Genomic DNA, 14,711 nt, shown 5'->3' with positions numbered 1-14,711 from the left:
TCAATTTGCTTAGTAAGCAAAGTAGTTTATGTTTAAACTAGAATGGAAAATATGTAGGATGTTGCCCTGCATTTCCCTTGCCTATACTAATGGCAAGCCCCTTTCTGTCAAACCCAGTCAAGACTTAAACTATTTCTCAATGCTCTGTTTCAGGCAGATTCTACTAAGCAATGAGTCATCAGGCTAGATGAAATATATTAGCCACACCAGGATTAACTTCTGACTACAAAAGAAGACAAGACACTTTTAGTATTAATTCATCACTTTAATTTTTCCTTTTCTACTATAGTTAAGTGGCAGAATAATATATATCAATATTTTTCATTCTAGCTAATGTAAAGGAGTCGATAGTAAAAGAGCTATTTTTTTTCTCTCCCATACCGAGAAGATTTTGTGTCTTAGAGATCTGGGTTTCATTGACCTCAATGACAATTTAATAGATAAAAATCATTTTCTAAAGTCTGAAGCTAGACTTTTTAGGAAAGGGAAGATTCTCAAGGCTGGGAGGAGGAGGAGAATGGCCTTATCTAGGGTAGAGAGTAATGAGCATCCCTAAAATTGAGATAATCTGAGTGGGCCTCTAGGGCCTCTAGTTGCCAATAGTGCCAGAGTCATGTAATAGTTGAGTGTACAGGAAGACTGGACTCCAAGAACTGTGCCACTGAATCAGTGATGAGGACTTCAGTGGTTGAGTTCATGAACAGACAAAAGAACTCTATTGAGGAGCCCTTCTGAGGCTACCTACTATCAGGCAAATTGGATGACAAAAAGGGTAAACGTGGCTCCTTGGTTTCTCCTTCCCATTTTTTTCTTGGAATCTTCCAAGTCCAGCATTCTTGGATGATGTCATGGGAGGAGGAACTGAGTCTCCCATATGACCAGTATTGAACTGTCACTCATCTACCCTGATGTGTAGGGATTCAGAGGTAGATTTGATTTAATTTTAGAAAAATGAAGTGGAGTCCCTTTTCTTAAACCTACTAATTTATCCTCTGTATATGGAGGCAACAGACATCCCCAGAAGCCGATGTTCTATTAACATGCGTAAATTGCATCCTAAAGTGGAGCATGAGACATATAGAGAGGAATCAGGAAAATGCGGTGGTATAATGAGACAGGCAATGTGGACAGAGAGGAAGTAGGCATAGTGGCTAGGTACACTGGCTCTGAGGTCAGACTGCATGGGTTATAATGTAAGTTCTGCTATATTACAAATTAATTATTTTTTGAGACAGACTCTTGTTCTGTCACCCTGTCTGGAGTGCAGTGGTGTCATGATCTCAGTTCACTGCAACCTCTACCTCCCGGGTTCAAGCAATTCTCCTGCCTCAACCCGCTGAGTAGCTGGGACTACAGGTGTGTCCCACCACGCCTGGAAAATTATTGTATTTTTAGTAGAGATGGGGTTTTGCCATGTCAGCCAGGATGTTCTTGATCTCCTGACCTCATGATCTGCCTGCCTTGGCCTCCCAAAGTGCTGGGAGTACAGGTATGAGCCACTGTGCCTGGCCAATGTTTTTTTATTTTTTTTTATTTTTGAGACAGAGTCTTCCTCTGTCACCCAGGCTGGAGTGCAGTGGTGCAATCTGAGCTCACTCCAACCTTTGCCTCCTGGGTTCAAGCGATTCTGATTCCCCTACCTCAGCCTCCCAATTAGCTGAGATCACAGGTGGGTACCACCATGCCTGGCTAATTTTTGTGTTTTTAGTAGAGACAGGGTTTCAGCTTGTTGGCCAGACAGGTCTTGAACTCCTGATCTCAAGTGATCTGCCCACTGTGACCTCCCAAAGTACTGGGATTACTGGTGTGAGCCACTGTGCCTGGCCAAATAAGTATTAATCTCATTGTGTTTCAATGTCCTCATCTGCAAAAAGGGATAATAATACAATTACTTCATAATCTTGTTTTGTTAATCATAATATAAAATGAAATGATGTGAATAAAACTTTTAGTTTACTGTAAATATTAGTTTTAGTTTTCAGTAAATATCAGTGCTCTGCATTTTACATATGAGTCCTATGTGCTTACTGAAGATGGCTGTATCTTAAAGTCTATATAGAAAAATGTAATAATCAGGATTGATTAATTGCTGCTTATTCCAATTTATTCACAGAAGGATTTGAGGTGGCACTACCATAAGATACAAATATAAAAGGATTAGAACAAAGGAACAAATAAGGAGAGTTAGATGACATCAAGAAGACTTAGAAACACAGGCCACTACAGCCCAACACTGTGCCTGCCAGTGGATCATATATCAGCACCGGGCTTTCAGGTAGGCATTTGGGGCTACTTCTTTCCAAGGTAGTCCTTAGAGTCATACCCTTCTTATATTTTTATCTTGTACCCCTTATATCTTGGTAACTTAGTCATATCTCACTCTCATTGAAGGGAAAATGTGTTCAGAACCAAATTCACTATGTTTGCTTCAAAACAGTTGTTTTTTTCTTTCTTCCTAATTTGGTTAAAGGCTCTACTGTATGCCCAGGTCTCAGATGTAAAACTCTGGGTTTATCTTGGTCCCTTTCTCCCTGTATCAAGTCCATTAAAGTCCATCTTTCCTACTTAGCTGGTCTCTCGCAGCAGTTTCTGACCTCCCCTTCTCTCTGCCACCCCTCTGGTTTAGATCTTCGTCACTTCTCGGATGTCTCTACTATTATTTTCCTATCCATATTTCCCTCTGCTCCTTGGTCTCACCCTGATTCAACCTCTCTAATACATCCCTAACACACGTATCTTCCCCAAACAGAATTCTAATCATATTATTAACTTGTTCAAAAACCTTGAGAGGATCCCTATTTCATTTCAAATAAAGAATAAATGCCCAATCGTCAAGGAACCCTCACAATCTCATCCATTCTTTATTTTCACATGTATGCTAGCACTCCCAAACACATGGCAATGTTTTAACTGCTCTCCCCAACTGTTCTTTCCTGCTCCTGCTTGTTTGAGGCAGTCTTATTCATCTCTGTTATCCCATTTAATAGAGTACAATGCCTTTCTTAGGAATTCAATTAAAAACTGTTTGAAGTTTTGCTTCCTGTGAATTCAAAACCCATGGAGTGCTGCCCTCTTTTGGCTAAGACAGCACAGAGTCCAAACCACCACATAGGAAATGATGCTGAATGACTCATCTTTTCCTTTTGGTTAGAATCCTCATGGAAACAAACAAGGCAGGGTGAAATAATTCCATGCTCTTTTCTCGTTTTATCTAGCTTCAAAGATTGTTTGTTTATGGAGATAGAAAGAAGATAAAATTCTGTATAGAAAACTTGGAACTTGACTAATTCAAATCATATATTATGTGTAAACTCAGAGCTGGGGCAAAGCCAATGGTTACTTTGAACACATCCAGAGCTCCAAGAATCTTCAGGCCTCAACATGGACTTCTATATAAGAGGTAAGGGATGAGAAAACAACAGAGTTCCCCAAAGGCCTCTTCACATTAAAAATAGCTTCCTGATTTAGGGACAACTTAGGCAAGCGGCCAGGTTGTTTTTTTGTTTTGTTTTGTTTTGTTTTTATACTGATACTTAGTATTTGGTCAAATAAGAAAAATAGGGCCTGGCCTAGAAGGTAAAGTTAACTTCTGCAGACCCTACTGGGGCCAATTTGTGGCCATGCCTGAGCCAGTCCTGAAGATCCAGCGGAAGTATGGAGGAAGGATGACACGAAGCCCAGGAAGAATAATACATTTTAAGAAAGGATGACAGGATGAGAGATGCCCAGAAAAAAAGCTTTCAAGTGGATGCCATCTCCTGATTATAATATGAATATTCTGGGGTTGTTAATTTTAGAACGTTGTAACCATGCCTTTATTATGAATCACATTGAACCTCACTAAGTATAAAGGCAATGAATAGTAAATATGTATGCATTATAAATAACTGGAAAGCTCAATTAAGACAGGCCTTGAGCTTTATCTCAAATGTCAATACAACCAAACTTCCTTGGTTCTAAAAGGGAAAGTCATTCCAAAACTGAAACTCAGTGGGTGACAGGATGCCCACATCTCTTGGAGGAGGACAGAAGCAGAAAGGTTTGTGGGCTGGTGTCGGATACAAGCTTGGCACCATCTTTGATTAGGAGCTAATGTTAGCAGAAAGATCAGGTGTCAGTCATGACCAGAGTTGTTCTCTACTATCTTGAGAAGGTCACCGGATTGCTGCCCCTTCTTTTTTGAAACCTGATCTGGGGGCCTCAAACAGCCACAATGAGTTGGATTACTGCCATGTGCTCTAAATTGGGCTGACAAGGCTGACTCAGTGCCTGGAGTTGACACAGGATGCAGCTTGAAACATTCACTTGGAGAGAGGGTTGAGATTTCTTTTTAATTTTCAATGATGCTATTTGAAGAGATAAAATTGAATATGAACGTTGAAGAGTGAGTTAAATATTGTCATGCACTTGGATAGAGGGGATCCACAAAAGTCAGAAACTTTTCTGTGTTAAATTTTATATTCTGGGGATTACTTGGTTATACTGGGAGGCTGCTGTTCCTTTTAAAAAAGAGGTAAGCGGTGGCTCACGACTGTAATCCTAGTGCTTTGGGAGGACGAGGCAGGCGAATCTTGAGGTCAGGAGTTTGAGACCAGCTAACCAACATGGTGAAACCCCATCTCTATTAAAAATACAAAAATTAGCCAGGCATGGTGGCACGTGCCTGTAATCCCAGCTACTTAGGAGGCTGAGGCAGGAGAATTGCTTAAACCCGGGAGGCAAAGGTTGCAGTGAACTGAGATTGCACCACTGCATTCCAGCCTGGGTGACAGGGCAAGACTCTGTCTCAAAAAATAAAATAAAATAAAATAAATAAAAAATAAAAAGAGGTGAGCCTTCTCTTCAGCATTATAAATACAAAATGTGTTCAAATGTCCATAAAAAACAGAGGAAACTCCTTCTTGTGAGCAAGGATATGTACAAACATAAATACAGTTTCTTTTATTTGCATGTGAATTTGCAAGCAGCACCTCACTGAACTTTTGTTATATAAATAAAACCATCTGGTATAGACAAAGAATTTCAGTCTCTAGAGAATAGGATCATAAACAATTGATCTTCCATAGACCTTTCAGTATTTTAGTTTGAATAAAGCTTTCCCACAGATCTGCTTTAATTATTTTCTCTGTTTTTAATCTTGCAAGGATTTTATAATTTGGACTCCCTAATCTAATGTCTTTGTGTGAGTACATAGGGAGAAAGTCTACCCCACCATTTTTGGCAATGTGAAGAACAGTGCATCCTTTAAGGCTTCTTGATTAATGAATCATAAACAGATATTCAGATTAATAGAGAATTTGGAAGAAGGAAGTATAGGATTCCATTTTTCTGATGGGAAAATGAAACATGGAGAGCTAAATTCAAGGTCCCATGTCCCACAACTATTAACCGCTAAACATAATCCAGATTTTGTGAATCCCAGTTGAATAATCTTTTACTCAACATTGTTTTTAACTTAATGTTTATTTTCTTTTAAGCATGGATAGCAAACATGCCTCTGAGTAAAACAAAGAGAATCCAGTCTTTGACCAGTTGACCAAACAAGACCCAGCAGCTGGGAAGTTGGTCAAGTCTCATAAGAATGAGGTTGGATTTTTTTTTCTTTAACCTCTCCTGCCCTCTTTAGCAAAAATTGTTTAGTACTTATTTATTTCTTGGAAGAAGTGAATTTCTAGGAAGCTTCTGAAATGGTAATATAGTTATAAAAGACCAAAAGAGATAGATTGCAAAACTCATATTACTGAATGTTGGAGCAACTTATAAAACAAAGCACTAATGCCTGAGCCCCACACCTAGAAAGTAGAATTTCACTGGTCTAGATGGGGCTCTCCGAGATAAATCTAAATGCCTTAATTAAAATGCAGAATCTATACTTTTTCAGCTGGCTACAAAAATGGTGCCAGAGATGCCATGGTCAGGGTCAGGAGACCCTGTCAACCTATGTCTCCTAGGATTAAGAACAACTGTTTGATGCACCTGGAGCATATCATTAACAAGGACAGTAGGTCTACAGATTCTCATCTTTCTCCTATGGTGGTCTTCTTTGCTCAGGAATAATTTGAAGTGAAACCAAGAAATAAGTTAGCTATTTGGGAAGAAGCTCTGGAAGGATAGAAAACAGCTGGATATAATAGAAAGACTCACCCCAAACTGGTTTCTACTTTGTGAGACTTGACCAGACCTCCAAGGTAGCTTGGGTGACTGGAAGTGGGAGACATAGGTTGACAGGGTCTCCTGACCCTGAGCATAGCATCTCTGGCACCATTTTTGTAACCAGCTGAAATATTATAGATTCTGCATTTTAATTAGGATACATAGCAATGCAGTTGTTTTTATAATTTATTTTGCCACATGATGGCATTAATAGCAAATTGTATTTGGATGTGACTTTTAGGCTGCTTTATGTATGCATATCACTGATATTTGCTGAGTCATTTGGGAACAAGATGTGTTGTGCATCTTAACTGATACATGAAGGAGCTCCCCCAGTCCAGTAAAATGCAGATTTCAATTAGTACAATTTTAAAATATTTTAATGCTTAGAAGCTATAAAATAAATTCAAAAAAGCACAACAAAATAATTAAAGCTGATGTCTGCTTTTTCTTTTGGACACCAAAGTATCACTGGTATCAAATCACTGTTTGCCATTTGGGAAGAATCTATTCACAACTTTATCTTTTGCCAAAACCGTGGGCAAAGTGAACGCTGACTTCTCAGTTTGAGAGTGAATCCAAGTTTTGTTTCATGTTAGCATCCTTAGTGCTTCCTTTTTAAAAATAGTTCTTCCTTTACTTTGTAGTTCATGCCTTTCCCAGAGTGGTACGAAGGAATCTAAGTAATCTTGCAGCTAACAGGGAAAAAGGCCAGCCTCTCCACCTCAGGCAGGCCAATTCACTGTTTAGGCTTTTTGTTATTGCAGGAGAGTGGGCTGGGAATAGACAGAAGTAGTGTAACCCATTGGCCTTAGACCACCTTTCCTTTACCTTCTAGGTAGATCAAACCTGGCTATAAGACATCTTCAAGTTTTTTTTCATATTGTGGCTTTAAAATTATTAGATACTGGCTGGGAGCAGTGGCTCATGCCTGCAATCCCAGCATTTTGGGATGCTGAGGCAGGCGGATCACCTGAAGTCAGGAGTTGGAGATCAGCCTGGCCAATGTGACGAAACCCTGTCTCTACTAAAAATAAAAAAATTAGCTGGGCCTGATAGCAGGCAGCTATAATCCCAGCTACTCCAGAGGCTGAGGCAGGAGAATCGCTTGAACTCAGGAGGTGGAGGTTGCAGTGAGTCCAGATCGTGCCACTGCATTGTAGCCTGGGCAACAGAGCAAGACTCTGTCTCAAAAAAAAAAAAATAAATAAATTATTGGATACTGTCTAGATACTGTTTTGGAACAAGGCAGGGAAGAGCTAAGTGAATTTTTATAAACCGTATAATGTGTTTCTTAATATATTCACATTTACTCAAAAGAACTAAATATGGTTACATTTTATAAAGTTTTGTTCTGTTTGTTATTTGTCCTTGAAAATAAGAATGCAACACTTAAACAGTTGGCCTCTTACTGGGACAGAATGTTGAGAATTTATTGACAACTGGTGGTGTTAAACTAGTGTTACACAAATTACATTGTAATAGAAAGAATGATGGCTGGGGATCAGCAAGTGTAAGGGAGTCCTGGGCTCAGCTTTGCAGCTCACTAGCTCACTAACTTTGGACAAATCATCTGGATCCCTTGTGAATGTCAAGAGAGGAAGTAGAGACTGCTGTACCAGCTTTAAATACTGTGAGCCGTTAGACAAGATTTACATCTTACTGAAATATCACTTAGAATTCTAAGGCAGCTGTAATCCCACCTACTCAGGAGTCTGAGGCAGGAGAATCGGCTTGAATGATTCCAAGTGATATCACTTAGAATTCTCAAGAGTATGAGGAACGTTGTTTGTGAAAGAGATATCAAGACTGACTCTAACCACTGTTGTTGTTGTTTTCCTCCTCTTCTTTCCATCTATGAGAAAAATTGACTTCCCTGGCTTGTGTAACTTGCATGTTTGGATACATTATTTTGTCACTCTTGAATACCCACAGGACATATGGCAAACTTTTTGATGAGCTCAGTAGGACAAGTCAGACCTCAGAGCAAAACTTTCTGCTCAGCAGTTGCTTCTGTTCTCATACGCTGTGCTGTGGGGTTGATTTTCTTCCTTTGACAAAACCAGTGCAGTGCCAGGAGGTCTCCCGCCTGCTGGTCCGGTCTTGGTCAGCTACCCTGCCCTGACTGAGATGGCCATAGTTTAAGATCAGCCAGGGACCCCTCCTCCCCTATGGAATTCTCTCCCAGCTTCTTATTCCTAGCCCCACTTCATTGCTCTCACCATGTGATCTGACTCTCACAGAATTTTGTGGGAAAATAGAGGCTATGTTTGCCCTCCATGTGGTTAAAAGTGAATTTCCATGCTGGAAACATTGCTTCACTAAAATAAAGTCCTAGATTTTACAGAAAAAAAGGAAGTTTGGAAGTTTCTCCAAGGTGCTGTGAAGCATTACTCAACTGCCACTCTGGTCACTAAAAATAAAAATAGCATACTCTCTTAACAGGCAAGTCTTTTTGGAGAAAAATGCTGTGTAATTCTAAATGAAAAAGAACATGAGTATTTTTGTCCAATGTCTTAGTATATTTAAACTAAAGGAAATATCTGCCAAAAAAACCTTTTAATAATTGATGAAATGAGTATGACCTAGTAAGTAGTTGTTGGAAATCATTTTTTAAACCACAAAAATACCATAAGTAAGTACAGTGAGTACATAGTGTGTGCCCAAATATTTCATGAACTAAAAAAGTTATTACTTAGACAATCTTTGGTTGAAACTGGGAGATGAGGGAAATGTCCTCTTCATTCTTACACAGTATGGGCTCATTCAAAATATTTTTTAAAAAATCAGTTGAATTTGAGAAAACTGTGAAATTTTTTAGCAAGATTTGGAACATTGAACATCTAGAATAGGCTCCATAAGCCCCTTAAATTGGAAAATATAAAATGTCCTCTAGATGGAGCAGCAGGCTTTTTCTTTGTTAAGACAAAGAATTCTTATTTTTGTGAAAGGAACTTCAGAACTTCATTTTAAACAGAAAATAATTTAAAGAATCTTATTCTTAAGAATAAGGTTAGCGGGCCAGGAGTGGTGGCTAACGCCTGTAATGCCAGCACTTTGGGAAACCAAGGTGGGCAGATCATGAGGTCAGGAGTTTGGCTAACATGGTGAAACACCATCTCTACTAAAAATACAAAGTTAGCTGAGCTTGGTAGTGTACACCTGTAGTCTCAGCTACTTGGGAGGCTGGGGCAGGAGAATTGCTTGAACCTGGGAAGCTGAGGTTGCAGTGAGTCAAGATCATGCCACTGTGCTCCAGCCTGGGTGACAGAGTGAGACTTCATCTCAAAAAAAAAAAAGAATGAGTTTAGTTTATGGAAGGAAATGTTATATTTCAGACGAAGTAGCTTATCCTCATATGTGCTGGAGTAAAATGCATTTAATTTTAAAATTCTCCAAGTGAGACCTACTGAGTTCTGGAGGCTTGCTGTACATGTGCAAGAGCCAGGAAGCTACAAATGTTCTCTAAAGATGTGAGTATAACTGAGAGGGAGGAATAATGAGGACTGAGAATGACAAGGGTTAGGGAAATCCTTTTGTTTAGACAGAAGCATTTTCCAAAGATAGTTTCAGTGTCTGCCTAAATTGTATTTGTGAATGTGAAATATAGAAAGCTTGAAGTCATCTGACACATTCTCCTCATTTTACAAAAGAAGATGCCAAGACCCAGAGAGGTAGCTGTCATTCTCTTGCATCAGTGGAGTAGTGATGGCACAGAACAAAATTGGATAAGCAGTATAGTGGACCTTTGTTGTTTTAGCTGCCTCTTACTAACAACACTGATTTTCTTTTGGGAATTATACTCCTCCAACTGTATGGAATCTTGGAAAGCTAATAAAGGAAGCCTGGGGTCCCTAGAAACTCCTGTATAGTCAAAGGTTAGGCATGTGACCCAGTCGGGCACTCAAGGGACTTCAAATCTTCAGCAGAGTTTTTATAAGGAAATAAGAAACAGTTGTAATTCATTTATTTCAGATGATAGTCTACCATTCATTTTACTAAGTATGATTCTTCAACTTTCCTACTAGTTCTGTGGGTCTCCAATAACCCAATAATTCCCCATTTTTCTTAACTCTTGGGCAGAGTTAGTTTCTTCTGATACTTACAACCAAGGAACCTTGAGTAACTCCCTAGCCCATCAATGAAGCAAAACCTTCTAATTACAAATGTAAATCACCCAACAGAATCACCACAAGTCACCAGGAGTAATTTAAGAGTTATTTATATAGGGAAAATAAAAACACTTCTTCTAATTCCCCAACCAAAATCATAATCAGAATATTATGTTCTAGATCTTTTGAGTCATGACAAATTTTCAATTATAGTAAGAATAATCTGACAATACTGCTGTAATAAAAATTTGTTGACTGAATGAGAAGAAGTTTTCCGTTATATAACATTATACTAGAGAGCACTCTAAAATAATATTTTAATGTAGCACTTACATATATTTTTTATGATTATAAAAGTAATGCCAATTTATTTTGCCCAGGTTTATCTTAAATATTAAAAATTTTAAAATGATAAACTTTTGCTTGTTTTCCTATTAGAAATGAGAAAAAGAGCAAAACTATACAAGCAACAAGCCATATATTTGAATCAGACTAAAATAACAGTGAAATAATCAGGTCTTTACATTTTTTTCCTTTTCAAATTCCTTCTCAAAAAGCATTTGACTTAACCCTCTTATTTAGAAAAAGTGTTGCAAAAACCTCATTTTTCAAAAATGTAATTCCTTTTAATGTACTCAGCAAGTGGACCCTCCCTCCCTCTCTCCCTTTTTAATATCTCAGAACACAATTTTTAAAAGGGAGCTTGATGTTTATAAGTTTCTTTAGGCTATTGTAACTAATATTTGGAATGATTCAACATTATATGACTTATAAACTGACAAATCTCATATATCAACAATGAAATCTACTAGAAACAGGCCACTGTCATCTTAATGGCATTTTACCACAGAATTTGCAGTTTGGCTCAGCTTTGCAAGGCAGGGAAAAGAATGCTTAACAGCCTGAGAGCATGCACATTGGTGTTCAATAGTGAGCCAGCAGAGGGCTTTTCTGTACTTGAAACAAGCAACTTTTTAATGGCAGATTCCTAGCACAGTTGAAGAACGACTACTTTATGAAATATAAGGTCATGTTAAAGGGAAATCAATTTCCTATACACAAGTTAAATAAAAATAAAATAGGCTGGTTAGTAGAATGAAGACAGACAAGGACTTAACATAAAATAGATGGGTTGTTTAGTAGAATGAAGCTTATATGATTTAATTCAACCTAATATTTGACTTATCTTTTTGAAGATCACAATGTGTATTACTTACGTAGAAGTGCAGGTAAAAACTTAGCAGTTTGTGGGACCCACTCAAATTAGATTTTGATATTGACAGTGCCCTATCATGGCTCTTTAACTGGGTCACAGTGATGTGCTGTAGCTAGCCCCTGGTGGCTTCTGAACGCTGATTATTGCATTTGAAGAAATTTTGTGAGTCATATGAAATCACATTAGAAGCTTAAATTTGGCAATAGTGGGAGTATTTATACCATGGACATCTGCAAACACTACAAATTTGTTAAACGGTTACCAGACTATCTGAACATAACAGAAGAGGGAATTTTCTTGAGAACTATGTCACCTAAAATCATGAATACATTCTCCTGCCTGTTCATACCTGCCTTGTCCAGCCCAGCTGGTATGCAAAAAATAATCCTTGAAAGTTTAATTTCATCTTTCAAATATTGGGAGTTCAATCTGGCTCTTTCTCTACTAATAAGTGAGTGGGGTCTGGAGGTAGATTCTGGAGCCACTGTGTTTGGTGTGCAGGTGGATGAGATGGGGAGTATCCTGGTGTATCTGTGAGCCTTGGTGTATCCATGAACAGTGAGCTACAGTCCCCCTCCTTTTCTCCATTGCTTAATTTAAACCCTCTGTTTAAAATGTAGTCAATGCAATTTTTCCCAGGGACTGTTATCCTATCTATAGCCTTTCAACTATGTATCTCACATGACATCCATCATTGTTGATGTAATAATATTGTTATTTATAAATGTAGATAAGGTCTCAGATTTATTAATACTACACTAAGATGTACAATGAACAATTAGGTTTTTATTTTTATTTCTCTGTAGCTGACCTTATGACTGTCATTCACTGCTCTATTTGGATGACTTAGGTAGATGTCTTTCAGAATTTCAGACCCTTACCTGCTGACCCCTAGGTGTAGGAAGTGGAGGGGGTTTCACTTGTCCTTGTCTATCTTAGCAAGACTGGTTCTTACATCTGGACATCATTTTTCAGAGAAGTGTGGTTCTCTGTTGTGGGTGTCTGCTCTGGGCTTCTACATATATATAGATACGTAGAAAAAGAGCCATGATAGGGCATTGTCTGTATATATTTGTATAGGACTTCTGCTACACAAATGGTCTTCTCCCTAGGGCTCTGCTGATGTCTCCAGCTGCTGATGGGAGCTGATGTCACTCTTGCTTTGTTCCAGCTATTTTCTCTGATGATTTGGGGCTCTATATCAGCTCTTACTGGCTTTGTGAGAAGTCTAACTGGACTTCCTCCTCTAGGCAGGACCCTCCAAATGTAACCTGAAAGACTGGTTAAGGCCATGAAGGGAAGCAGGTGGTCAGAAATGCCTCATTATGCCTGCCTCCCTTTTAGAACTCAGGAAAAGCCGACCAGTACTTAACATTAATATACACCTTTAGTCTGATAAGAAACATTTACAATCTATTTTCTCTGAAGCCTGTTACCTAGAGGCTTCACTGGCAGGATAAATCTTTGGTGTCTACAAGCTCTTATGTAACCCAGACATTCCTTTCTATTGATAATAATTCTGCCAATCAGAAAATTTTTAAATCTACCTATAACCTGGAAGCCCCTCACTTTGAGTTGTCCCACCTTTCTGGACTGCACCAGTGTATATCTTAAATGTATTTGATTGATGGCTCATGTCTCCTGAAAATGAATAAAACAAAGCTTTGTCTCAGCTACCTTGGACACATGTTTTCAGGGTCTTCTGAGGGCTGTGTCACGGCCATGGCCACTCATATTTGGCTTAGAATAAATCTTTTTTTTTTTTTTTTTTTTTTTTCTGAGACAGAGTCTCTGTAGCCCAGGCTGGAGTGCAGGGCCTGATCTTGGCTCACTATAATCTCTGCCTCTTGAGTTCAAGTGATTCTCCTGTCTCAGGTCCCAAGTAGGTGGGACTACAGGCGTCTGCCACCATGCCTGGCTAATTTTTGCATTTTTAGTAGAGACAGGGTTTTACCCTGTTGGCCGGGCTGGTCTCGAACTCCTGACCTCAAGTAATCCACCTGCCTCAGCCTCCCAAAGTGCTGGGATTACAGGCATGAGCCACCACCACCAGCCAGAATAAATCTTTTAAGACATTTTACAGAGTTTGATGATTTTTGTCAATGCCACTGAAGTCTGTCTGTGAATCCCTGGCCATGCTGTTTAGCCTGCAGACTTCTGCTACTGAGGTGATTCTTTCTTAATTCAGAGGCATTTTTGAAACTCTGAAGCACAGAGGCAGGAAAGTCAACTCCACAAAAGGCATTCCAATGGCAGAAACAAAGTGTGGATAAGCGAAGAGATGAGTCTAGTTCAGCTCTCCAGGGCAGCCCTCAGAGGCATGTGGTGGCATCTTTCTCCTTCCCACAGTCCCTCTGGATGTGAGCGATGGGGTTGAATTCATTCCTCCTCTTTCCTCATTGGGGACTCTATCATAATGAAACTCTAAGATCCAGTCCCTCAATCTTTCCTCTTAATATGTACAAGGGGGACATAAGTTTTATACAAATTTCTTTCTTTCTTTGGCTTTCAAACTTATTATTTTTTGTCAGATAAAATACTCCATTTTGTATGTTTAAAGCTGAATATTATATTTTCCTTTCTTCCTCTTTGTTTCTGGCTGAAATCATCTAAATCACCAAGGCAGATGTGTGGAAACAGGCAACATGAAATTGCAAAAGAGAAGGACACATTGATATACTTAAAGTATTCTCCTTGTTACATACACTTAACTTCTCTCAACCCTTGGGGTAGAAGCTTTTTGAGAGAAGGCTCTTCTGCTGTTCAAGAACTGTTCTCTTTTGACTATGCTCTTTTATCTGTGCCTTCAATATCTGCCTATCTGTGGTCAGCTTCCCATTAGTTTAAAAACAATTACCTGTATCAAATGGGAGAAAAATTTTGCAATCTGTCCATCTGACAAAGGGATAATATCCAGAATCTACAAAGAACTTAGACAAATTTACAAGAAAAAAAGAAACTTCATACAAAAGTGGGCCGAGGATATGAACAGACATTTTTCAAAAGAAGACATTTATGCAGCCAAGAAACAGGTGAAAAAAAGCTCATCATTACTGGTCATTAAAGAAATACAAATCAAAACCACAATGAGATACCACCTCATACCAGTTAGAATGGTGATCATTAAAAAGTCAGGGAACAACAGATGCTAGAGAGGATATGGAGAAATAGGAATGCTTTTACACTGTTGGTGGGAGTGTAAATTAGTTCAACCATTGTGGAAGACAGTG

General features: G+C 38.8%; 1 protein-coding gene across 1 annotated transcript in view; it reads left to right on the top strand.

Moving 5' to 3' along the window:
* OTOGL (otogelin like) overlaps positions 1-14,711 on the top strand; it is a 404,189-nt gene that overhangs the window by 204,745 nt on the left and 184,733 nt on the right. Inside the window, exons 3-4 of the mRNA XM_064376937.1 lie at positions 2,114-2,275; positions 3,216-3,400. Of these exons, the coding sequence (XP_064233007.1) occupies positions 3,303-3,400 (98 nt within the window). The 5' untranslated portion in view covers positions 2,114-2,275; positions 3,216-3,302. The remainder of the gene's footprint in view (positions 1-2,113; positions 2,276-3,215; positions 3,401-14,711) is intronic.

This window comes from Aotus nancymaae, unplaced genomic scaffold, assembly GCF_030222135.1.
Source record: "Aotus nancymaae isolate 86718 unplaced genomic scaffold, 86718_ANA_hifiasm-v0.15.2.pri h1tg000016l, whole genome shotgun sequence".
In the NCBI taxonomy this organism is placed as follows: Eukaryota; Metazoa; Chordata; class Mammalia; order Primates; family Aotidae; genus Aotus; species Aotus nancymaae.
Note: the sequence above shows the minus strand (reverse complement) of the source record. Positions and strands in the feature narration are given on the sequence as shown.